Source organism: Chaetodon auriga, chromosome 9 (genome assembly GCF_051107435.1).
Source record: "Chaetodon auriga isolate fChaAug3 chromosome 9, fChaAug3.hap1, whole genome shotgun sequence".
Lineage (NCBI taxonomy): Eukaryota > Metazoa > Chordata > Actinopteri > Chaetodontiformes > Chaetodontidae > Chaetodon > Chaetodon auriga.
This window is the reverse complement of record NC_135082.1, coordinates 10,024,919-10,051,182: the sequence shown is the minus strand read 5'-3', so window position 1 is coordinate 10,051,182 and position 26,264 is coordinate 10,024,919. Positions and strand designations below refer to the sequence as shown.

Below are 26,264 nucleotides of genomic sequence, written 5' to 3'. Positions count from 1 at the left end.
GAGCTGCATTAGAGAACCCCGCTGAAGCCAGTGAAACCTCTTTTCATCTGCCTGCTTCCTATGCAGAGGACGTTGGCAGGAAACGTGCCTCACTTCTGCTACGCTGTTCATTCTTCTCGTGCACAGAGTGCTGCTCGTGGCATGCACACCTACACTCACATCCTCTTTTACTTTTGCTAATTTACGGTCTTTTCAGCTGCATGGGAAATAGCTACTTCCTCCCAGCTTGTTTCATGTGATTGGTTCTCCCTGGCACCCAGAAGCTCACTTTTGACCCCATTCATGACACTGGCATGCTCATTTGTAGCCTTTATGAAACGGAAAAGCCGTGCTCTTCTGAGATCTCTCCTTATTTGTTGAAGTATGATTCCATCTGTGTGTGCACTCTCCTGTCCTTGCACAGCTACAGACTGCCCCCTGGTGGAATGATTCTTAACAGCAGGTGTTTCAACTGTATTCTTTCCCTCTATGGAAAGATTTGTGCACATTTTGTGATTTGTGCTACACTGAAAAAAAAAAAAAACTCTTTTCAGTCACTTGCGTTGGTCTGGACTGTATAAAATGTGTTTAAATCTCAACAATTATACATCAGAAAGATAATATTTCATGTCAGAACATTACAAACATTTCGATTAGAAAATAGGTGACATCTCAACCCATGCCATTTCCTCTGCTGGTGTAAAGTCAAAGTTCTAATCTAAACTAAATTTATCATCTGATTGGACATTCACAGGGAATGCCCATTCTATCTAATTTTAATTTCCAGCCAGAGCAAACCCACAGCTTCCTTCACTCTGCTGCAGCTGCAGCACGTCATAGTTCTCTTAGTAATTATAACTGTTTCCATTTCCATGCCAAAGTGTCTTGCTATCAGCATGTGTGGCACGTTTCACTCCCATCACCCCTCCTCCCGACCAATTTCTGTCATGCTGTGAATTGCAACAGATCCCGCCACTTCCATTTGGCTTGTAATGTCACCTTAATGACCAAAAAATTGGTGGCATAACATTCAAATCATTCAAGACACAAAACAGCCACATTAAATGAAGATGATGCAGAATTTGCTTTCAAAAGCTTTATTTATAATAACATTTAAAAAGTCATTCAGGGAGCAAGCAAATAAACAATAATCAGATCAAGATAATTTACTGCTCTTGGCTCGGAGGTGGAGGAATGAATACAAATCATTTGGACAGAAATTGCTTTTGTTTCAGTGGGTCTAAATGTGACTTGCTACTCACATGGAGGCTTTTGAGCACAGAGTGTAGATGATAATGCACGTGTGTAGCACATACAGCCCGCAGACCGCTGACCATCAGACCACATCAGCCAACATTTCCTGCAAGCTGCAGCACATCGCAAGAACACGACACCACGCTGCCTTTCACAGCCTTTCCCAGCTACACAAGTGTTAAGACTCGCTCTCACAGGCAATCGCTGCCAAGAACGGATCACTTGTTATGCTCCGTGTTCTGTGTAAGAGACAATGTGGATTCAGTGCAAATTCTTTTAACTGTGTTAGAGAGCATTTTCTGATAGGCTAATTGTATTGCAGCTATGGCTAATGGACATCTGCCAGGGTATGCAGGGGCAAGAGCTGCAGGCTAAATTAGATGAAAAATCATGACTGCGCTGTGGTGCATTAGCAGCGCTGAAGGTGAACCTATTAAAAGTTTATAGGCAAATTAAACCCATGGTTGGATCAAAAATATGATGGCGCGTTTAGCGTTTGTTCTTCAAATATATTTAGTATTTAATCACACACTGGTGCAGACATCAAGTTCTGTTTTAAATTTTCTTGGCATCGGAAAACAAGAAATGATTTCGCTGTGAAAAAACAGGAAGCAGGAGAGATCAGTGGAATTCACCTTTCTGCCGCCGTATGTACCAAAAAGTCTTATGAGGAAGGTCGTACAGAAATCGTCTAAGAATCTTAGTCCCTTTTTGTTTTGAGTAAGCTTTAATCGTGTGTGGTAGCAAGAAACTGACCCTTATGATGCATGTCGTCCTTCAGTGAATTTAACACTACTAGCTTTGGAGACATGTTGTGATAACTGGCACATTCAAGCCTTTGAGTCCAAACTTAATCCCAGATGGCTTCAAAAGACTTCACAATATTCACTGAGGTCGATGAGCCCATTTTCAGAAATGGATAAAATCTGTGTTTTTTGCCCTCAAGTAAAGCGTTGCACCCCAGGTCAGAGTTCAGTGCCTGTTGATCAGGTAACCAATGCTGCCCCAGTGTCCACCAGTCCATCTGTCCATCCATCGATTCGTCCTTTAGTGGGACTTTTTTTGTGCGTATCAAGTTTCATGATTACCCCTTTTATTCTAAGCTGTATCTACAATATCACACGTGCAGGCTACAGGTCTGTAACGTACAAACCATTTCTATAAGAGTGTCTACTTAAAGTGATATGTTGGCCATGAAGAAATGGTAGTTCCCCGTCCACCATTCAAAAGGCATGAGGGCTGAAGACCCATTTCAGAGTCTGTGATGCGAACAAACATAAACACAGCTGCTATAGCTAACTATTCCCTTAAAACACAGAACATAGAAATATCTATGGCACATTTATCAAAGTAGAAAAACAAAACATAAGCTCTCGTTTCACCCAGTCAAGCCCGTATTCGTTAGTAAATTAACTATCCGCAACATTGCAGCTTCAACATTCCATGGAATGTAGCACTGTATCAATACAAATCAATAGCCAAAATCACACAGTCCATCCTCTGTGTGGTGCAGAGAGACTCTAAGACTTGCAGGTCTCCTGATGAGCTGGCCCAGGCACTCAAAGGCACCAAGACTGGTGGTAGAGGGGCCAGACAGACAGAGAGACACATTGGGGCCAGACGCAGGTGATAAGGCCTACACAGAGGTACCGCAGGGGACACTTAGCCCTGGTCAGACCGAAGCTAAATGACTGTACAGCTTATCCCCGCTCAAGAGATGTTAAACACTGTCGCCTGGGACTGATGCTTCACTGCACCTCGAGGGAGCGGACATGACCACACCACACCACACCTATGTAATAAAAATAAAATCAGCTAATTAAGATGGCGAATGACAAAAATGACTATTTACAGCTGGCTTCCATACATACAGTGCTGCATCCACACTTGACCATCAACAAATATAATCACACAGGTTCATACTGTAATACAAAGCTGGCACGCCTCTGCCTCCCATTCACCGACAGCAGCTCCTCCTTGTCATAATTTCACTGTTTTCTGCTAGATGATAACAAAAAGCATCCAGAGACAGCAGAAACATCAGCAGCTTCATTCAATAAAAAAAAAAAAATCCTCCAGCTGCTGCCATTCCGTGTGACACTATAAAGTATTATTGCAATATTTATTAATACTAAATAGGTATCTTTAAAGATTTTTTCATAGTATAAAATGAGCCATAGTTAATGGCTGCTAAGGCCAATAGATGCAACTGAAACGTAAGCATTGCAAGAAGTGCCATTCAGCTATATCCAAACTCCAAAGTGATTTCCTGTAACACACGAAGCTTAATCCTCTGATGTGCATAGTCCTAAACAATTCCATACAAATTGTGTGTGCTATTAATGTTTATTGTCACTGCAAACCTATTAGCTATACTGATGCAGAGTCTCATTTGAGTAGGCAATTGATGACAGTACAGTATACTGTACTAACTTGGCTGATTCTGTGGCATGGTCTACAGATTTCTAATAATTGTAATAATTGGAGAGGAAATAGTGACACCTAGTGCCTATTTGCAGCAATATTACTAGGAACATTAACTGATTTTGTTTATCCACAAATAATTATTCACCACTTCTGATGGACCTAAATCAGAAGCATCTTTGGTCAACTCTGTAGTTCTCAGTGTTGTACAACATGTGTACTGGAACTACTGTGAAACCTTGAATTCCCAGGGAGGAAAACGGTGTAAGAAAGATAACCTATGCAAACTCAAGCAAAACAAAACCAACTCTGTGCAAATGCACTGTGTTTCATAACAAAACCACCGTCTTTCTGCTATTGGCCAGATAATTTGGCCCTGAGCTGTGATTTTTAAGACAGTCCCTCCATGTTTCAGAAGCCAAAAACCAGCCTCTGCGGTGTGAGGGCATTCTTTCATTTCACTCCATTTGTATGTGTGTGCAACATTATTTTACTCTCAACTGGTTGTGGCCACAATTCCACTGTGCTGTGGTGTCTAGCTCTGAGAGAAATACTCAAGGACGAGGCGGAGGTGTCCCAAGCGGTCTTTGAGTGAGCTCAGGGACAGGACGGTGGTTTGATAGGCCGGGTCCAGCTGGAGGACAGAGAGCAGCCACCAGCACCAGGCTGGACCATTGGACGAGGCCTGGAGGACAGTAACAAAGGATTAGAATAGAAACATACAACCTTGATTGTGCGGTAATGGAGTCTCCTGCATTAGCATAAAACAATGACTGACTTTAAAAACAAAAGCAGACATTATCTTCTATGTAAAAAATGACTTTTTAAAAGCTAGTTTGAAATGCCCGCAAGTTCCTTTTTTAATCTGTGGAGACTTGCACCGAACTGAAAAAAAACAAAAAAACAATGCTCAGCTTTGGTTTGAAGGAATATTTAATAACCGATAACAGTAACTCTAACCGATTAATACTAACGGTCAATTTTGTTTTTAAGCTACGTAATTCAATCAACTCATGGGGGCGTGTCGACAGGTGCAACACATGCCATCACGTGCTTTCCATCACAGCCCACTTTACAGCGAAGATGAAGAGAGCAAAAAGGAGTTCTGTGTGGGACAATTTCGACCGGAAAGGGGAGGAGGTCATTTGCAAATTATGCGGTACAGCACTGAAATACTCCAGCAGTACGAGTACAATGCAGTACCACTTAAGAAACAAGCATCCAGCATCAGATGATGGAGGACCATTGCAGCGAACTTTGCCCTCCATGATGGCCGGGAGAAAGTGTGACGCGTGGCGCGCGTGTCTCCATGCACGCTGGCATCATATGCAGCATTAATATTACAGATATCAATGACGGCTCTGCAGATGACACCTGAAGTCACTGACTAATTCCAGTCTCCTTCGTGTTGTACAGTAGGGGAGGGTGTGTATCCTTGTATGCAATTACGCACAAAACACACATTACATTGAATATTATTTTTTTTATCTCCAGACACGTCGCGGGTCGTCCAGGTTTACAGTAAAATTGTTCGGAATGAAGCCGCATCATCCAGATAAACATTGAGCTCCATCAGAACTGTTTAAAAATCAGATTTCAGAAGCTCAAACTTTATTTTGGAAATGAAGCAGAACACACAATTAAAGAAATCACCAGCGCGCTCGCTCTCGACATAATTTAAAAAGCAATAGCAGACGATTGAAGCCTACAGTACTGTTAATTATATCTAAAGCTTGTAGCTTTTTTTTTTTACATTTTAGATGAGTAATCTAACTATTTGCCGTCATTGTAAATCTGCAGTTCAACACCAGACAGCGCCGAGTCAGTGACTCTCTGATTCCAACCTTTCCTTAAATGGAATGCCTTGTCGGAATGGTGAGACGTTTGTGTGTCGGAATAGCGGTATTTCGGGATGGTGATATGTCTAAATGGTGGTATGTCGGAATGACGGAATGTCGGAACAGCAGCATGGAAGGGCATTTAAATCTTATCGGTTAACGGTTATTAATCGTTAAAGGGCGTCGGTTAACGATCATAAAAAAAATCCAAAATGTGCATATCTAGTAGGAAGTGGACTAAAACATGCTAATTTGTGTGTGAAACATGTAAAAATGTGTGAAACTCTTGAATACTTTAACCTTTCACTTCCAAAGGCTTAAATAAATGGAAAAAACACTAAACCAATGAAATGGTCCCCATTTTTACAATGGGCAGGAAGTAAATATGATCACTTCACTGGTGAACAACATGACTGAGAGACATGTTGTGATAAAGTTTAAGAACTCAAAAACATTTCCGCAAAGCCTCCAACCTGAATGTTTTCCTCCTTATCTGGCATGGTGCCGTACTGCCTGTTGATCTGCTCGCGAATGCGGTTGCCAAGGCGCTGGTACCAGTCCTGAGCCTGCTGGTACACACTGTCATGGAGATGCTGCAAAAGCTCCAGCTCACTACCCTCAACCTGGGAGAGAGAGGACGTGAGCAGCAGCGTATAAAGAGAAAGAGAGAGGCAGTCAGGTGATCGAGTTGTCGTAATGTTTTCAGTGTAGATCTTCTTGAAGTGTTGCTATAGTTTGTGATCTCTGCGACCCTGACCTTCAGGTCCTCCAGGTACTCTATGTCAGCCGTGTGGTAGCCATCCCTCTGCCCTCTCTTCAGCACCCTGAATCTGCTGCCGCCCACTGTGTCCACGTACGAGCGTCCATCAGGCAGCAGCTCCAGAGTGAGGATCTCCAGCATGCAGCCATAGTCTGCAAAACTGAGGCACATGAGGCAAAACCACGAGAGTTTTAAATTTACACCCCTTAACTCATGTCTTAATGGGATTTTTGAGGCATTAGTCAACAGTAAAATTGCGAGGAAGGTTGTCTATTCATTGTGGTGAAAAGAAGGATGAAAAAAATCTAGTTCTTTTTAAGCCAAAAATGTATTCAAGCTTTTGATACTTCCATCATCCTCAATTTGAAAGAATACAAGCACACAGATTTCGAGTCTAATTACAAGCAAAAATCAGATAGAAAAAGACTTTCAAACTTTTAAATACAGTTTAGAAACCAGACAGAGATACCTCCGCTTGAAAATCAAACTCTGCCACACCAAACACAGAGATCTTGGCAGGGGAGGAAAGTGTCTTGTCATTGCCATTTATGTTACAGTGTTTTAAGTTTTAATGAGACATTTTAAAAAGGGGTCAACTGCAATGTTGTAAATGAGGCAGCTTTAGACAAAAGGTTTATAAACTTGGATTATCAACAAAATGAGCTGCAGAAAAAAAATCAATATAACATTATTTTGCACGTAATGTTCATATTTTAATATTCTTCTGCTGGGGGGATGAAAATGCACAGCAGATCTCACACCAGATTGGTGACCATGCTGCTATTTCACACCCACTCAGGGTCACATATGACTGATTTAAACTTTGCCCCCTCTGCTGCCTGCTTGTGTTGCATCACCATCAGTCTCATCGGGCTCCATCTAGCCTACTGTGAGCTTCAAATGTCAAATATGGTCTCCCCATGCCCAGACAGTCTGGTCAAAATAAATATAAAGCCCTGTGTACAATAGCCTTAACCTCACCTGGTTCAAAACTGACCATATTTTCAGACCGCTCAAGTTAGCACATTTTTATCAACCCAAATGTACTAGATTCAAGTCAACAGGTAGCTCTGGATAATTGAAAAAGAACTAATAAATCACATACCCCTTCCCATGCTCATAGCTACACATGCCAAACTTCTTGGTGCCAGTCTCCATGCAGCGACGCATCATCAACCGATATCGAGGCTCGAAGATGTGCAGAGGGCAGGGCACTCCAGGGTAGGCCACCGTGCAAACGAATATAGGGATGTCCTTAGTAAGACTACGCAGTTAGAGACAAAAGGAGACAAAGATAAAAAGAAATAAGGGAATTGTGAGGATAAAGCAGGATTCAAGTTTCTGCTGTGAAACCCAAGTGTACATAGTGTGAGACAGGTCCCTACTTGGACAGTTCAGCCATCTCTGCATCGTGGACCTGTTTCCTCTCAGTCAACTGTGATGGGAAAAGTCGGCTCATGATGTCCTGAAGTAAAACTGTGGGGTTGTACTTCCTGTTTTTAAAGTACTGGAAGAGAAAAGTGAGAGCAATCAGTTATAAAAGCAACATTATGATGCTCATAAGAAAATATACACAATGGCATAAATACTCCAAACATATTACAGCAGAACAATTGACTGAATTGAAACAAAGACACACGGCCATTCAAATTTGTACTCTGCAATTTGGTACAACAGAGAGTAGTCTGGAACAGTCCCACAGTGCATTTGTTGACATAAAGTAAAGATTTATTCATTTAGTATTTTACTGTTGCATACACACAGCTGATAAAACAGTGTCATTCATCACAGATGGGATCACTTATCACCAGAAAAATACAGCACTGAGGAACCAGGAAGTTCTCTTGTCTCATAACTGTACATGAATTTGTTAGCAGGTGATAGAGGTGTGATAAAGCAGTTATGAGCAGTAGAATATAAACTAGAGTGATGCATGTCGAGCGATTCCTGTGCTGAAAACAGGACCTAGCATCCTTTTTTTTTCCCCTGAGGATTTAAACAGATCTGTTGCTGGTTACCTCTTGTAGTGGTTGTTTGCAGAGTGGACAGCGGAGGTTGTGGTCCAGACTCCTCTCTATACAGTTTTTACAGAAGGTGTGACCACAGGGGGTGGTGACTGGCTCAAAAAACAACCTTCAGAGGACAGAGAAGAGACACAGGCTTTCGTTAAACCAGCCTAGATGAGCAGGGGTAGCCATGCTATGTGTACAGTTGCTGTGCATCTGGTGCATGTTTGTTTACATGCTACATGTGTGCTCGACATTAACCTGAGAGAGAGGATAGTGAGAATAGAATCGGTCTGTTATATGACTCTACAGCAGACAAGCTAGAGGCAGCAATGCATTATTGATTAGATCAAGTACTCCAGCACACTGACCTAATGCAGAGAGGACACTCAAAGTCTGACACAGTGAGAACAGCCAGAGTTTTCTCTCTGCAGTGACTACTTTCACCTAAGAGAGGGAGAGAAAGGAGACAAAGCACTCTCAAGCTTTATGATGAAAAAAGAAGAAGAAGATGCAATTATTATGCAATTTCAAACCATCTGGTGAGTGTTATGGTAAAGCTGTTTGCGGTGACTGTGACAAACATGATTCATAATGAGGACAATGATGATGAAGGCGCGCGTACCCCTGCCATGCACATCGTCCTTCCTCATCATCATCTCCTCGTCCTCTTCGGCAACGGGCAGGAAGGAAACAGCTTGGCAGAGGCTGAGGCAGCACTCGGTGCCCGAGTCATGCTTCACCTTAGAGCCGTAAAGACAGCTTTCTCAGTTAGGATGACAGTGTATTTGTCTTCAAACACCCACAATCCAAGCATTAAAGCGCACGCAAGAACAGTTAAGATTCTCCTCGCCCATTGTGAACAGCTTACCTGGTGTGCCTCTCTCCTCCCTTTTCCCTCTCCCTCACCCCCATGTGGATGTTTGAGGCCCTCGGGGGGATTTGGCCCCTGGGAGCTGCTGAGGCTGGTAATGGGGCATGGCTCTCTCAGGTACTCGGACACCACTTGCAAGATGCAGGACACCTCGTCTGGCACTGCCATGCCCTCTGCCTCCAGGATCTGCAATTTGAATTCATGTCATGATACAAATAAATGTGTTTGTTTTCACCAGGACTGTTTGAATTGCACAACTTTGTAGCTAATTTGAAGAAGTTAAGAAGTATCAATACTTCTACTTTTCCTACCACAACTACTAGTACCACTACTGCTATAATGACAAAAATAACAACAATCACTGATTAATAAAATAAGTAGGCAGGAAGACGAAATTCACTCTGCCAAAAGCCCACACGAACCTAAACTAAACTGGAAAAAAATAATTAATGAATAATCCAAAACATTTAGAGCAAATGAAAATGAAAAACTAATGGAAACTCTATCATTGCACCAACACATACTGGAAACAGTCTTTAATCAGAGCAGACGATTATGCATGATCACATGAATGCGACCTATAATGACAAATCACACATTCATGATACCGTTCAGATGTTTTAATCAGCTCAAATCTTCATTTATGTAACTCAGTTAATTCACCACCCTAAAGATGTGTGGGCTGGTGTGCAAGTCTGTTTAGAATGCTGCAGGCCAATCTGGTTAGACTCAGCTTTAACTCTGCAAGACATCTTGCTAAAACTTGTTATTTCAGTCTGCAGCTCGCTGTGCTGCTACTTTTGCAGAAGGACAAAATAAAACATCCTGGCAATTGTATAATTTTATATAAATGCATCCCCTGAGGTTCTCTATATTACATCCCACATATTCTAGTTCAGTTTCAGTTAAACAGCCCTGTGATGAGTAGTCAGTCAGATAAACAAACCTTCTTGATCTGGCTCTTTGCAGGAACAAAGTCAGCTTGTAGATTTAGGCAACGGTGGAACTGCATGAGGGCTTCTGTCTGCTGACCCATTTCCAGCAGCACATTCCCTTTGCGGAAGAAGCCCTGCAACAGTGAAATCAGCACATCACTGCCTGTGTATGTGAATGACACGTCTTAAGCATCTCACTGCAGAGAGCGTAAAAATTCTACTCTGTGTCATCAGTGAGTCTATCTGAAGTAAGACATTTCTCTGCTTCGGCACTGATTGTCCTTTGCATTATACATCGCTGGCAGCTGAATGCCCCAGTAGTGAACTTGGTCAGTGATATAACACATCTCTTAAAAAAAAAGATTACATATAGTGGGCATTTCTGCCACAGCAGTGAGCCACCCACCAGCATAAAGTGATTTAATGACATTATGACATAAGTAGCTGTTTGCATAACATCAATAAAAGAAGAGAAAATTCAACTTTGCACTCCATTGTGGTGAAATATAAAAGGATAAATCAAAAACAGCACAATTTCTTTGTGCTTACATGTGTGCCATTGCATGTGTGTTACAAAACCAACCAATGCAGTGCATGTTGGGTTACATTCAGCAGAGACTCGCACAGAGGTGAACTGCCACCTAAATGGAAGCTCTAAATTTCGCATTGTTGATGGATGACTTCGACAGATTTGTTCATGCTGTGCAGAAAAAAAGAATCACAATAAAAGGGATCTATAATGTGTTTTGCCAACACTATCAACACTGTACATGTCTCTCACCTCAGTCCAGTTAGGACGAAGGCAGCAGAGGTAGTCGAGGTCGGTCAGAGCATCAGAGAAACGCATCAGTCCCCAGTTAGCTTCGGCTCTGTACAGCTTCAAACTCTGATCACCTGGAACTAAGGATGCAAAAACAAAACTTGAATTACGCCTCCAACAACAAGTCAAGTTGCATTTTCAGTATTTTCAGTTTTTTTGAAGAAATGAAAGATATCACTATATCAATTCCAGTGAATAATTTGCAGTGAGAAACATGCTGTCGTCACTCAGAGACTATTTTTCCAGAGGAGCACAGAGGACTGATAGAGAGCTTTGTCACAAGGTGCAATGACAACCACTTGAAGCTCATTATCAGCAAAACCAATGAGCTTATGATGGACTACAATGTCTTCAACCCAGCAGCACTGGGTCTAGACAATCAGCACAGTTTCAAGGTGGACACACAAGTTTAGTGTCACCCATTCAGCATCTGACCTTCTGATAACATGAGACATTTGAGCGAAAAAAAAAAAAATCATAATTAACATATAAATTGATGTTATGGCAAAAAAAATGTGTTGTGTGTAGTCACACTGACCTTTGACCACCAAAATCTAATCAATTCATCCTTGATGTTGAACTACGCTTATGTGTCAAGGAAAAGTAATGCTTCAGTCCGCCTGCTACGCAAATATGTGCATGTGTGTACTCTAGGCTCAAAGAGTTGCTATTACCTAAAGCTGTTGCTTAAGTCATGTTTATTGACAGTCTAAAGGCCTTAATTACAGACTGAGTGCTTGACACTGTCCACATTATGAGATAATAAATAAAGCTGTAGAGGCACAACCACAAACCTCCAATGAAGAAAAGACAAAGCGACAAACATAAATCTGCCAGGAAATCATTACACAAGAAAGGGTGGGGGGTGGGGGGGAGCATAGCACTAGGACTGGCAGAGATGGCAAACATGTAGATAATTCAACGGTACACTGATTCACTTCAGCATGAAACCCTCCTACGATCCCAAGGACGCCTACTGACTAGATAAACTAATCTAGGGCAGAAGTTGTCCCTTTAACTTCCTCGCTGCAGAAAATAAGGTCAATTGCACATGGAAAGGTAAGTGCAGAGGATCAGTAACAGTACAGATAAGGCAGTAGATCTGTTTGCAAGGGTGTTTCTGGGAACCCAAGGTATTAGCTGTGAAAATATTACTGCACATCCTCTTAACCATTCCCTGCTTTTTCATCTGTGATTAGACAGCAGAACTATAAAGCAGGCTTGCTCTAAAAACAGAAATCCCCTCAGCCTGTGTCCATTTTTTCAAACAACAGCTGTTATATCTGCTATCACCGCTTCCTTCGTGTTTTGCCAAAATGTTTCAATATGCAGACACGTGGACAACAACACCCAGGAAGGAAGAAGGAGCATCTGGAGAGTGTTTACTGACCCAGTTATACATTCAGGTCATCAACGGCCTTAGACAGTGGGCATAATGTATGCTACCATGTTTGCCTGACACAACAAGTTTCCTCTCCTTTCTGTCATAACACCTCCTGTATCTCACTGCTGCAGAATGGGATGCACCACCAGACACCATCGCTGGGCACCAGCCAAAAACTGTGAGCAGTGCGTAAGAGTGACTCCAAAACTGTCTCCTAAGAAGTGCGATCCTATGTTTTTTTAAATACAGATACAAGCAGATCAGCGGACATCCTTTACGCAACACACCATATAAACTTCTATGTTGTGTCTGCAGCTGTGACGCGCCCCTTACCTAAGTTTAGCCCCTCATTTGCGATGCGTAAAGCTTCTGTGAACTCGGTGGCTTTGAGCTTCTCCAGTATATGGCACTTCATCTTCGTCTCGTCGGGGCAGCACTTTTCAACGACACTGATGAGTAAAACGTTGTTCTTCATGCTCCTCACCTCTCTTTGCTTGAACTTCTCTTTGCATAACGGGCATTTGGACGGGAGGTAACCCCCCACGCATCTCCGGCAGAACGTGTGACCGCACGACATGGTCACCGGCTCGCACATCAGGAAGAGACAGAGCGGACACTCCAGCAGATCCATGGTGGAGGGCTTATGTCACCACAATAACGTCCCACGGGAACAATTGCTGCTTTTTTTCGTCACAGCAACACGGACGGAGGGGCTTTTTTAAAAATTAGTGTTTCATGGAACATTTAAATAACACCCTGACAGCTCGCGATACATTAAACGTGCCCCGTCTTTAATCACATCTGCTCGTGCCGGTTTCTGCCTAGCTAGGCTAATGTAGCTCTCGAACGCTCACCTCACAAATAATCCTTTTGGCATGAAATTCACCCATTGACATTATCAATTTTTAGCCCTAACTTAGTCTTCGCTTTGGGACACATGACGTCTCCCCTTTACGCTGAATAATAAAACAAAACTCCGCTTCCACTTCAATGCGACGCTTTCCTCGCCGCTCCAAACTCCGCAAACCGCCGCACGAACCGCACCAGGATATTCACACATTAATATTCTTTCTGTTAAGTAGTCCGTGTCCGTTTTTAACCCCTGTAACGACGTCTCTACAGTCACAATGCTGGGTTACTGTGTAACACCACTACGTTACATAAATAAAGACCACGTGACGCAGCAGCGCGCAATCCGATTGGATAAAAGAATGGCTTTCCGCCCTGTTGTGAAACCCAAGGATGCCGAGTTTCATAACATAATTCCTGCGACAAAAGTTCTTGGGCTTTTAAAAAAAAAATCGGTTTGATTAAAACACCTGAGTGTAATGAACTGATGGTCTCGCACATGTAGTCCCTTCAGTTAGAATAATTCAAGAGTGCAGGGAGAGGAAATCACCTTGCCACAGCGTAGGGAATCCCAGCAGAGGATAATAATAGCGAGGGGGCGGGGTGGCAGGATCATGACATAAACCCACTTATGTTCATCCTCAGTTTTTACATACATACCCTAAAAGCTAAGCCACGTGTAAAATGTGCGTTTCATAATGCTGCAAAGAACAAACAAGTTTCTGTAGGTGTGGAAAGTGCACAAGGAGACTTCAGTTGCTGTTGTTGCTCGTGTTATCTGTTGTTTTAGGGACAAAGCATCGGAGCAGATGAGCCACTGCAACAGAATCTGTGCGCATCTGTTACACAAGTGGAACCTGTGTCACAGAAGCCATTCTGGGTCAATTAAATAAGGCTGGAGCCTGCAGCACTGAGATTCACATTATCAGCCCCTGATGCTAGACATACGCAAAATGACAAAGTTCCTTGCACCTATTATGCAAAAGACTTTGGAACAGGTTTTACTTGCAAACACAAAGTTGTTCTATACATTTAAATTGGATTAACACCCACATACACAGGTGAAATTACCTCTGGTCACAGAAGTAAAACTGCTATATTTTAATATAGATATTTACTCCTAAGGATCTGGCTTTGTGTTACAAAAAGGATATTTGGATCCTTCTGCAGAGATATATGGTGGTAGCTGACTTAATTTAACAAGTGCTGGTTCTAAAAGAAACTGTTACACAAAAAAAGCAACAAAACACTAGCTATATTGTTAAGTGCTGTCACGAAAAGTGGAAAGGGCCTGAGGGAGGGAGGCAGTGACTCTGCAACTGTGGTCTTTACATACTGGCCTTTCCCTAACCACACTAACTAGATTAGTCAGGATGCATTTCACAGTGACAGACTTTGTACATAACAAATGTCAACACATATAATGGATTCAAATCAATGAAATACCCTGTGATTTGATGCACTTTCTCTGCAAACAGTGATCAGTTTAATGAAAACTATGCTATTGTGACAACACTGCACTCCTACTGCAACTGGAAAGTTCTTTATTGGTTTTATTACAAAAACTGAAAGCTGGCACCCCAGTTGGTCTGCGCAATATTTACATTCTTCAAATATCCCCACAGGAACTATTAATAATATCCACATGATAGCCTTTAAATAAAAACACTATTTGACTCCAGACAGAATTTCAGGCCACGAGAAAACAGCAGACGTCTTCATACTATCTAATTACAGCATACAAAAAAACATATTTTAGGTATAGAAACAAGGAACAGAACTACTCAACTGAAAACTTATGCAATTTCATCAATAATACTGCACATGGCAGCGTCTTTGTCCCATATTTTGTCCCTCTTTGAAGTAGGGCCACTCTTGTCCTGGTGACCTGCTGCCATACAGCTGGCACCTGCTTCCTCTACATCCATTGGTTCAGTTTTCAACCTAGGGGCCTGCCCAGAGGAACAAGCAACACCAGCTACCACTGACACACTCCTTGTCCCATCACCAGCACTATCTGAACATTCCATCTGTGGCAAGTCATCAGGTAAGGAGGCGAGGCACCCCTGGATCATCTCCACCACCCTCTCCAGATGTTTCTGGAACCTCTCCGCTGTCTCCAGCCTCTGTCTCTTCTGCACCTCCATCATAACCCTCAGTGTCTCCCTGGCTTGATGTGGTCTGTATTCATTTATCAGGTGGTGCAAATGAACAAACAGAAGCTTTAAATCCTCCAGCTTCTCTTCTCGCTTTATGCTGCCAGGGCTCTTGATGAGGATGTCCAGCAGGTCTAGAAAGTTCACAAGAATGGACATGTTGAGCTTCTTAAGCTCCCGTTTGTGGTCAAACTGCACAGGATGGAGCCTCTCAATGCCTTGGCTCTCCAGAGGTCGGATGATGAGGTCATCACACTGGAACTGGTTGCCAAACATCATGTAGCTGTCTCTAATCGGTGGAGGTGGCTTAGGAGCCAGACCCTTGCGGATGTTCTCATCTGTGTACTCTTTGATGTACTGCATAGGTGGGGGAGGCAAGGCACTAACCTGCTGTGGTTCACCCATGATGCTGACCTGAAACAGGTTCAAAAATGTTAATAAGTTAGTCTGCAAAGTAAAATGAAATCTTCCTTTTTTAAAATAAGAAATGTTACATTTTGAACAGGCTGCAAGTTTAAATGCCACATAAGGTGTCCTCTGTAGAATTTTAACAGTAGAATACGTAGTAATAAATTATCATGTGATTGAAAACAGCGATAAAAGAAACGTAAAAAAAAAAAACTATTTACACTAGATCAAAATACTGCCATAGAAAAGTACTTTATTGTAGATATTTAAAACATTACATATCTAAAAAAGAATAAATGTCCCAAACACAAGTGCACACACGTTGTGTAACAGTCCTGTGCTGTAAGACAAGTAAGAACAGCAAAATCCAAGTATCAAGAGTACAAGAGTTCAAGACAAAGGAGTGCTCATGCAGCAATGTTTAAGTAAGCTTTGCTTTTACTGTTTTGGCCAATGTCCAGTCGTTAGCTTTATGATATGATCCATGAGCTTCTCTTATGGAATGCATACATATCAATGTGCAAACCATCATGTAAGTGCAGCTCTCATAAAAGAATAATGGAGTAAAAAGCACAATATTTGACACTTAACGTTAAATGCAGTGGAGGGAAATCAGCAAGTGGCACAGTGGGATTACGTTATTAAACTAATGCACCGGTTATCTGAAAACTGCTTTTAAATGCAATAGTTAATGTTCAGTAGAAATAGTTTCGTAGTTATTTGTTCAGTATCTGTGCCTTTGTGAACAATCGAGGCAACATCTTAAAGTGTGCAAGAACAAAGTTAGCCTGCTTGTTGTCAACACGGGTGATGGCTAACGTTAACTTTAACAAGCGAGCGACGCTTATGTCTTTAGCGGTTGCCTGCCAGAATTCATGAATAGATATTTTCATTTGCGATCTAAAACCGATACTCACGCTCTGGAAAGCGTAGCTCTTCAACCTACAACCAGAAGCCGACGTTTTAGACAAACGTAGCAAACTAAATTAGCTGTGCCTAGCGTTGGGCTAGCAATATAGCTGCTAACATCCGCTAACTAGTTACGTCGGTATCAAAAACTGGCTAACTAACAAAATACGGGAATGAAAAGACAGCGACTATACTTCTACACACCTCTTAAATGACTCCTCGGTTGTTGAATGTAGACCCTCTGTATGAAATGTTGCAGATGTACGCTATCAAACCGCTCAATTCATGCTAGCTCATGACTAACTTAGCTCGTTCTATACGCCTACATGACATACCGTTCTCTCCCAAATCCATTGGCTGAACTGTCCTCGTAACAATTTTAGGTTGTGCGGATTGGACCGTACAAATGAACAAACTAAATGCTGATTGGTCGTAATATTTTAGTGAGTATGACGGCTGGTTGATTCATTAAATCAAGGTTGTTTTTGTGGTATTTGATAAAAGATGGCTTGATTCTTAAAACAGTGGTGGTAGAAATGCAACGTAAAAAGGTAAGGTTTTGTCGTGGTATTAATGCATGTAGCATTTAACTACTAACTACTACATTGATGTTAACTTCCTTCGCTTATTTTCTATATTTTATTTTTATGCATTTTCTTGCTAAAGCCTCCTCGTTGTCAACAAATATCTCAAATGATGATCATAACAACAACAATAATAGTTCATTTATAGAACAATAATAAAGAAAATTAGCTTTAGAAATTGACAACAGGAAATAAAAATATGAAAATGCATTAGCTGTTAAGAAAGGATATTCTGCAATAAGTCTAACATTTTGCATAACAGTCCTGGTCCCAGACAGTGTGCAGGTATATGATGGCCATTTTCAATTCATCTTGAGCGTTATATTTTACTTTTACAATTTTTAAAGTCAGTCAGAAGTGCTTTAAAAACTTCACCAAAATATACATGCAGCACAGGAGAATTTTTCAGCCACCATTAGACATTACTGTATAAAGCACATCACTCTGATTCATGAGATCTTCAAAACAAAAAGTAAAATTTTAGATCAACACATTTTTATTGTTTGCACCTGAACAAGTAATTATCCAATTGAATTTGAAATATTATCTTTTGTTGTTAGAGTTTGATAAGTTTCTATCCTTCATGTTTGTTACTACAGACATACTGATACACTTAGACCCTTATTTCTGGGGTTTTCCCACTTGGTAGTTATCTTTGTGTATTATATTGTTGTTGTACACTTCGAATGTTAACACCACACACACACACACACACACACACACACACACACACACCAGACCACCAGACCACAATTTCTTTTGTAAATGCTCAAATTGGACACAGTTCATTTACCTAAATCCACAGCACTCCATGACATAACTCACTGAGTGTGTGAGTTAAAATCTTTACGCAGTTCAAAATCTTGACACAAATAGTAGAAATAAACATATTGCTGTGTTAAATGGAAACGTCTTTACTCATACTAAATATAAACATGCTTTTTCAACCTCGACCCTGATTTTTAAATTATTTTTTGTGTATTTCTTTCTTTTTCTTTCTTTCTTTCTTCTTTTTTTTTTTTTTTTTTTTACATTGTTTTAATTTTCTACCTATTCCTTTTGACAAGAAGTGCCCCCCCTCCTCAGTGAAAATTGATCGAGACCAGATGGCAGACGACATTGTAGGAAGAGATTTCCTGATGGTGGTGCTAAAGCATTTCATGTTTGGTGAGGGTGAATTGTTTCAGTTTTCACCCTCAAACTACTTCTCCACTTTACTCTTTCTCTGAAAGTCTCTTTTCCTCCTCATGGTTCACAACTCTATTGTTGCTTGAAACTACGATCAGCATTGATTTTCTAACATAGCCCAAACAAACCCAGAGTCAATAGGATCTGTCTTTCTTTGAGATTATTATATACATATATATATAGCATGAGTGGTGAAACCATCTCACAAGTGCTGTATAAACAGACAGGCAAAGCAAAGTACAATCACAAAACATGCCTCCAAAAATCTTCATTAAGGCAGCAAGAAATGTGAAAATGACCTTGCATGGCCTGAAACCTTAGTTTTAATACGTAGTAGTGAAGACATTTTGTTTTCAAGTAGATTTCCATGTCCATTCGCTGTTTTTTTTTTTATAGTGAAATTTAGTTTATGTTGTCTTTGCTTTATCATTATTATTATTATGAACACTCCTGTCAAATGTAGACATTTTTTTTCCAAAATTTACCAGGATGAATTATTACCTTCAAGGTGTGTATTTTGGTGGAAAAATGTTCACAAGTGCTGAAGTGCTGTGATTAAAGAATCACCCTTCTCCTACTGCACACTCAAACACTGACTTATTGCAACATAGTCAGTGAAAGTACAAGTGAGTGCATGTACACTGTGTGTGTGTGTGTGTGTGAGAGAGAGAGAGAGAGAGAGAGAGAGCATGGGTTTGTGTTTGCGAGCGCAACCCATATTTTGCCGTAAGGATGTGGTTTATCAAGTGCAACAACTTTATGCCGGAAGCTCCACGGCTTCTTTGAAGTTGTCATCCACTGTTTTTTTTTTTTTTTTTTCTGTCGCTGCGATCGCTCAGTCTCTCTCTGTAAGCTAACAGCCACCAACGTTTCTCATAGTGTTCTTCATGCAGCTGTTACCATGTTCCCTAGAGTCATTTTGAAGGGAACTATGATTAAAAAATCTCAACAAAAGAAAAGAACATCACCATGCAACTACAAAGAGAGGTTTTTTGTACTGGACACCCAAGACCTGAAATATTCTGAACGCCGTCCAGGGGTAAGCATGCGCCTTATTAATGAAGACAGTGGCTTTAAATTTGAGATGGAATTCTACAACCTGCAGGCTGGGTTTGTACTTTTAGTGTAATTTAAATCATATCCCAGTAAATATACATAAAGATCATGTTCTTTCAGAAAAAGCCCATGATGAAAGGTTGCATTGAGCTGCACAGAATCAAGTGTGTAGAGGTTGTGTGTAGTGACGTCCCCATACCATGCAGCTATAAGTACCCTTTTCAGGTGAGCTTCACAATTTCTCAAAGAATACGAGCTTAAAAATACAAACTAATTAAATACAATGTCATAGCAGTACAGTAAGTCTAATGTGTGTTCAATTACAGGTTTTTTATGACAACCATTACCTCTACATTTTTGCTCCAGACAATGATTGCCGTCAGAGATGGGTCAGAGCTCTCAAAGAGGGTGAGCAATTTAACAACCTCGTCCTTCAGACAGTGATGGCAGTGCAGCAGGTTATTGTGAAGCCTTGATTGTAAGATCACAAGCTCGGCATTTCAAACTATATTTCTTTTATTCATAGAGACAAAGCATAACAATTTGGTAGCAAAATACCACCCAAACTTCTGGATGGATGGAAAATGGAGATGTTGCCAACAGACAGAGAAACTGGCGGCAGGCTGTCATGTATATGACCCAGTGGGTTCTGGTTTGTATTATTTCTTCTCTTTCTTTCATACATATACATATAACCATCATTACGTGAATAATGTAGAGTTAAGATTTTTCCAACACGTGATTCTTTGGTCTTTATCTAAAGTTAGCAGTGTTCTGTAACTTCGCAGTCAACAGAAATCTTTATGTAACATGGATGTGCCAAAAACAATCTCCAAATTCATTTTTGTAATTTCTCCACAGCATCTAAAAAGCCACTTCCTCAACTCCCAGATCCAGAGGTACCACTTTCTTGCATACGTAACGTGCTGATGAAATGTCATTGGTGTAGTCGTTAATACTGTTCAAGCAACAAATGGGGTAGACATTTTCAAAACTTCTCCCACTGACCTCTTTAATGATTATTATGCCTTTTCTTTTAACCAGTGCAGCTGCTGTTTAAACGCAGATGATTTTGTGTCTTGTGCAGCTCAGCGTGCTATCTATCATGGCTCATATCTTGTGACTGCTAGGCCTCCTCCATAGCTGATATTTTGATTCTTGTTGCTTAACATAATATGCTTATTATCCAAGATTCAAGATTCAAGATTGCTTTTATTGTCATTGAGCATGGACATGTCAATGAAATTTGCATTGCAACCCCCGTGTAGAAAGAAAAGATAATAAAATAAGATAAAATAAAATAAGATGAACTCACAACTAAGATAAAATAAACTCACAAATAAGATAAAATAAACTTACAGGACATAAAAAGTCAGCATTTAAAACGTATATACAATATACATAAAATGCAATAGTACTGTGTGTATACTTAAATGTTCAGTACACAGAAGGTGCAAGTGAAGGTGGTCGCAGTGTGCAAAAGGAAGTGACCCATATAGCAATGTGATGAAATCTTTTTTATGGTGTGTTTACATCTGTTTTGTGTTTTGCCTGCTGCATATAGGAAATCTATATTAATAATCTATTTTTTATCAGATCCTTTGTTTGAAGATGAGCTCCTGTAAAGCATTCTGTGTTTCCATTTTAAAAGTGTCACACAGTATTTGCTCCCTTCGCAATACATGTTGCTGAAACAGAAGAGTTTGCTGATTTGGAATACACACAGCTCAGTAATATTTCTAATCATGTTTTTCAGATGAAGTGTGTTTACTCTCTGACAGATGAGACCAGATGATGCAGCACAGATAATGGTCATTGCTCTGCAAGACTACACGCCACTCGGAGACGATGACTTGCCTCTTCAGAAAGACCAGGAGTACGTCCTGATCAACAGCTCCCACTCTGACTGGTGGGCCGTAAAGAATGACAGGGGGTAAAGCACGTAAAGTTACCATCCCAGGCTTAGTGGCAGCTTTCACTGGAAATAACAGCCCTTTTTTTTCATAGTAGGGATGATTAGAGTCTCTGATTAATGGATATTTTTTTCCCGACTCCTCATCAGGGACACAGGCTTTGTACCCAGCACTTACGTGGCTGAAAAATCTGGCAACAACTTTGAGAGATTTGAGTGAGCTTCATTTCATTTCTCCCCTCTGTGCTTCTAACTGTTAACAAGTAGATATCTGCAAATCCATCCTGCCCTCTATAGAATTCACTCATTTGTGGTTCATTTGTATTTTTACAGATGGTACAACAAAAACATCACCAGAGGGGAAGCAGAGGATTTGTTAATGAAAGAGGTAAGACCTATTCAGATTATTCATTTTCCATTTGTTTGCACACCCAGCTGTGTCTAGACAGACAGAAATGCGGCAAATAAATATTCTGATGATAATTAGCAGGATGTTGCTCCTGTGTGACGTGGCGTGCTTTTGCTGTGACTGAGCCAGCCACAGCATTCTCGCATTTGCAAAATTAACACAAATGCACCTGCACAACGAGCATCTGACATGACATGGGACATGAAAAATGGCTCACAACCACAGTGTTTCCTCCAAAGTTGAATTTCCTGCTATGAGACGCTTTGCTAGGTTTTGCAAGTGGGAGGTACAACAGCTATCCACCATGTATTTCTTAAAATGAGCGCTGGGCCGGTGCTGCTACTAGCTGCAGGTTAAACAATTACTAAACAAGTCCAACATATGTGTTACAGATGTGTTATTTCATATGGATGATTTTATGTTGTTTGAATGTCGGCTTTTAGGGGAAAGAAGGTGCATTCATGGTGCGTGACTCGAGACAAGCAGGAGTCTACACGGTGTCAGTCTTCACCAAAGCACCGGGGTAATTTTCACCCCTCTCTGCTACAAATAATTCCCCATACATCTGATTTTTGATGGCATTTGACTGAAACGTTAACTCACTTGATGCTGGCAGAATGACTAATAATAGGTTGATACATTTGGTGGGTAATTCCAATGAATCTGACTACTATTTTTGTGTCATCTTATCTTTGAAAACTTGCATGATTTGTTGCCTAAAAGGCCCTAATCTCTTTCTTTATTTTAGGTCGAACGGGGAGAAGAATCCGAGAGTGAAACATTATCAAATCAGACAGACTGAAGCAGGAGAGGCCACATTTTACTTGGCAGAGAAGTACCTGTTCAGCACCATTCCTGAGCTCATCCATTACCACCAACACAATGCTGCCGGTAAGTGTGTGGCAGCTCTCTGCATGAAACATGAATAAGATCAGACGCTAAAAGGAAATTCAGCGGATAGAGCTGCTCATGTTTCTCAAACTCTGTAACAAAAGGGATGATGAGATGCTTCATAAATGAATACATATTAATACATATATGTGTGTTTTCTGTGTGGCAGGCCTGATAACGCGTTTGAGACATCCCGTCTCTCAAGGTGGAGGCTGCTCCCAGGACATTGCTGATGCCTCAGAAGGTTAGAGGGTGCACTGCTGTATAAATGGGTCAGCTGGTTGAACTGGAGCTCTGAACAGTCACAGCTTCATGCTGAAAATCTTGTTTTTGCTGACCTCTAGTGGTGCTCATTAAACAATGCTCAGGGTGTGTTTTGACTGGTGTTGTGCAACAAACGGGACACTTTCATAATTCTTTGACTAAAATCTACAAAACTAATTTTGTGATCTCACGGCTGAAGCCATCTTTCTTAAGAATTATATGATGTTACCGTCTAAATTTGCACATTTGCTGTATTCTCTTATATGACCTGCCTCAGTGGTTATTTCATGTTTCTGCTCTGCAGATCGGTGGGAGGTGGACCCTGAGGAGCTGACCTTGGGTCAGGAGATAGGCAGCGGCCAGTTTGGCCTGGTGCTGCAAGGCAGATGGAGGGACAAGCAGGTGGCAGTGAAGATGATAAGAGAGGAGTGCATGTCGGACGAGGAATTTAAAGAAGAGGCCAGAGTCATGATGTCAGTGCTGTTCATAAAGTCGCCTCGTATTCAACGAAGTGTTCCAAAAACCACTCAGCTTACGCATGTGTGCGTGTTTAACAGGCGAATGTCTCATTGTAAGCTGGTCCAGCTCTACGGTGTGTGCACCCAGCGTTCTCCCATGTGCCTGGTGTCTGAGTTTATGGAGAAAGGCTGTCTGTCTGACTACCTGCGAGCCAAGAAAGGGCGTCTGCCTCGGAATTTGATGTTGAGGATGTGTCTGGATGTCAGTGAGGGGATGGCTTACCTGGAGAGCTCCAACTTCATCCACAGAGATCTGGTAAACTTTGGATCATGCACTTTTATCTCTTGTCTCCATTAGAATAGTTAACCCTTCCTCTGTTCCTCCGTCTTCTGCAGGCTGCCAGGAACTGTCTTGTTTCAAAGAACAATGAGGTCAAGGTATCTGACTTTGGCATGACCAGGTAATGCTTTTCACAGCCTGCGTTGAATATTTGCACTCTCCACCAGACTTTCACAATATTTGTTATGTTTTTTTGATAGTTGAACTGCTGTTTAAAGGTGTGTGTCTGCTCTCTGCACTGTAGATTTGTGCTTGATGATCAGTACACAAGCTCACAGTGCTCCAAGTTCCCTGTCAAGTGGTCGGCCCCAGAGGTCATCAAATACTGCAAATTCAGCAGCAAGTCCGACGTGTGGTCGTTCGGTATGTTCATGTGTCTGTTCACGTGTTTTGTTTGTGCGTTGGACTTGCTGTCTTGATCGTCACACAACATCCTTCCTTTGGCTTCATACATATAATTTTGTGGTTCCATGTGTAACATTCACAGGAAAGCACATTGAGTAAACATCTGGTGTTCTGTGCTACAGTGAGCTAAACTGGAAGCTAAACAAGACCACACTGATTTGTCCATAAACTCTCAGGGTCACAGGACACATTTTACATCAAACACATAAAGCAAAAGAATCTGGAAACGCAGTTACAGAAGCAATTTCAAGACACTTTTTTGTAACCCCTGAAGAAAAAAGTTGAATACATATAACTCATTCATTAAATTGCACATGTTCATGCGTGTACATGTGCCAAAGACCGTCACTATTTTCATGGTGAAATGCCAACTAGTGGATTTGCAGCAATCTCCAAGAAGTTAATGCTGTTAGGACCATTGCCAAAACAGGACTTTAAACAGGCAGTAACATATTAACTTGGCATAGACAACATTCTGTGTTCAGTCGTGTTTGCTTGTATCCAACAGATGGTCACAAAAAGTATTTTTAATTACAATTTCTATTAGCTGATTTCCACCAGGTTTGTGTGGATCAAGCAGCAATTTACTGGAAAAGCAAGGATCATGTCAGCTGAATGATAACAGGACATTGATGTTATGTGAAAAGTGTGGATATTTGAATACTTTGATACTAAATTGTAAGTGATGCCTAGGTAGGTGTGACAGCTCTGTATGGTTACACAGGATATGCAAAATGTACAACAAAAATAACCAGTACTAAGATGTCTCTTTATAGGTGTGTTTCATCTGTTCACCCCCGCTCAGGTGTGCTCATGTGGGAGGTGTATAATGAGGGCCGTCTTCCTTATGAGAACCGCACGAACGCTGAAGTTGTGGAGTCCCTCAACTCAGGCCTGAGGCTCCTGAAGCCCCGCTTGGCCCCAGACGCTGTCCACCTGCTCATGGAGTGGTGCTGGAAGGAGGTGGGCACTGGAATTTCACAGTCCGAAGAAAAGCACTGCTGACATTAAGTATAAAGACGGCGAAAGCTCTTTGTAATAATGCTTTTTTACCGTTCTCAGAAACCAGAGGATCGTCCCTCCTTCGCTCTCCTCCTGCATGAGCTGGCCTCCATCTCAGATCTGTGAATCAGGATAACAGTTGACGCTGATGACTATAAAAACAACTATATTTATTTTATTTATTGATTCCTACCAGATGTTTTTCAAATGTCCGTGAAGTTGTTTATGATTAAGATGATTACAAAACACAAGTTTCGAATCCCTCGAAGTTGCACTTTTTCCGTTTCCTCTGTGTACAGACTCACACTGTCCACTCACGCAGCCACTGCTGCTCACTGCAGGTTCATGTTGAGCTTTCACATATTCTATACATTACACATTTAACCCACTGTGAATTTAATGAATCCATGTGAAATGTGTTTTTTTCTATATATTTTCACCACTGCAATAATGGTAATATTGTTCAGTGTTAATATGACACATTCGATTTTTAGAAATAAAACAAGAAAGTTACTGAAGTTGCGATTTGAAATTTAAATGCAACTTGATCTAAAATCTGCCTTTTGACAATTGTGAGCTTGAGAGGTGGCTGTTTGTTGTTCTTTCTCAGCTTCAGCTTGAGCCCAGTTTGAGGTCAAGTTTTCATGACAGAAATGTTCTGAAAATAGAAAACACTGCTGCAACACGATCTGATTCTTTGCTGTTCTGTGTGCTTCAAATGGTCACCTCTTTGCTGACTTTTGGTCACATACAGCATTTTCTTCAAAGTTAGAAAAAAGAAATTTAAAAAGAAGAAATGCAGTTTGGATATAGTTACAGATAACTGTAATGTTAAATCTATTATTACCAGGACCAATGTTTTCAGTATCACAACACAACAGGTATGATTTCTAAAAGGTTGAGATGCAAAACAGAATTCTGTCATTTGCAAATAAACTGTTTACTGACAACAGTTTTACGAAGTGTTTATGAGTCCATGTTGTAATCTCATTTATCCAATCATGTGTTCACAAAGTGGTGAACCTCGCTCCATCCTCGCTTGTGAACCACTGAGTCTTTCCAGGATGCCCCTTTCATACCCAACCATGATGCTATCACCTGTTACCAGTGAACCTGTTTACCTGTGTTCCAGACAATGTTTCCCAGTCTTTTATTACTC

At 41.1% G+C, this 26,264-nt stretch overlaps 3 protein-coding genes across 4 annotated transcripts; 1 reads left to right on the top strand and 2 right to left on the bottom strand.

Moving 5' to 3' along the window:
- Positions 1-1,060: 1,060 nt before the first annotated feature.
- Positions 1,061-13,447, bottom strand: lonrf4 (LON peptidase N-terminal domain and ring finger 4). The gene is made up of 12 exons (XM_076738974.1): positions 12,608-13,447; positions 10,852-10,970; positions 10,082-10,204; positions 9,133-9,321; positions 8,887-9,004; positions 8,633-8,708; positions 8,274-8,388; positions 7,641-7,762; positions 7,361-7,519; positions 6,253-6,415; positions 5,969-6,118; positions 1,061-4,342 (listed from the first exon to the last, which is right to left on the bottom strand). The coding sequence occupies exons 1-12, from the start codon at positions 12,903-12,905 to the stop codon at positions 4,193-4,195; spliced, it is 1,782 nt and encodes a 593-aa protein (XP_076595089.1). The 5' UTR covers positions 12,906-13,447; the 3' UTR covers positions 1,061-4,192.
- Positions 13,448-14,639: 1,192 nt separating this feature from the next.
- med7 (mediator complex subunit 7) lies at positions 14,640-16,942 on the bottom strand. Its single transcript, XM_076739597.1, has 2 exons — positions 16,801-16,942; positions 14,640-15,693 (listed from the first exon to the last, which is right to left on the bottom strand). Exon 2 carries the CDS (start codon positions 15,682-15,684, stop codon positions 14,920-14,922), a length of 765 nt encoding a protein of 254 aa, XP_076595712.1. The 5' UTR covers positions 15,685-15,693; positions 16,801-16,942; the 3' UTR covers positions 14,640-14,919.
- Positions 16,943-16,957: 15 nt separating this feature from the next.
- itk (IL2 inducible T cell kinase) lies at positions 16,958-26,053 on the top strand. 2 transcript variants are annotated; one of them, XM_076739595.1, is made up of 18 exons: positions 17,134-17,147; positions 19,248-19,407; positions 19,545-19,649; positions 19,751-19,832; positions 19,951-20,076; positions 20,286-20,323; positions 21,206-21,357; positions 21,487-21,552; positions 21,670-21,724; positions 22,189-22,268; positions 22,494-22,636; positions 22,806-22,880; positions 23,205-23,373; positions 23,458-23,674; positions 23,755-23,819; positions 23,943-24,061; positions 24,909-25,066; positions 25,166-26,053. In XM_076739595.1, exons 2-18 carry the CDS (start codon positions 19,270-19,272, stop codon positions 25,229-25,231), a joined length of 1,854 nt encoding a protein of 617 aa, XP_076595710.1. In that variant the 5' UTR covers positions 17,134-17,147; positions 19,248-19,269; the 3' UTR covers positions 25,232-26,053. The 2 variants fall into 2 exon arrangements, with proteins under 2 accessions (XP_076595711.1, XP_076595710.1); XM_076739596.1 differs by lacking the exon at positions 19,248-19,407 and having other exon boundaries at positions 16,958-17,147.
- Positions 26,054-26,264: the final 211 nt, after the last annotated feature.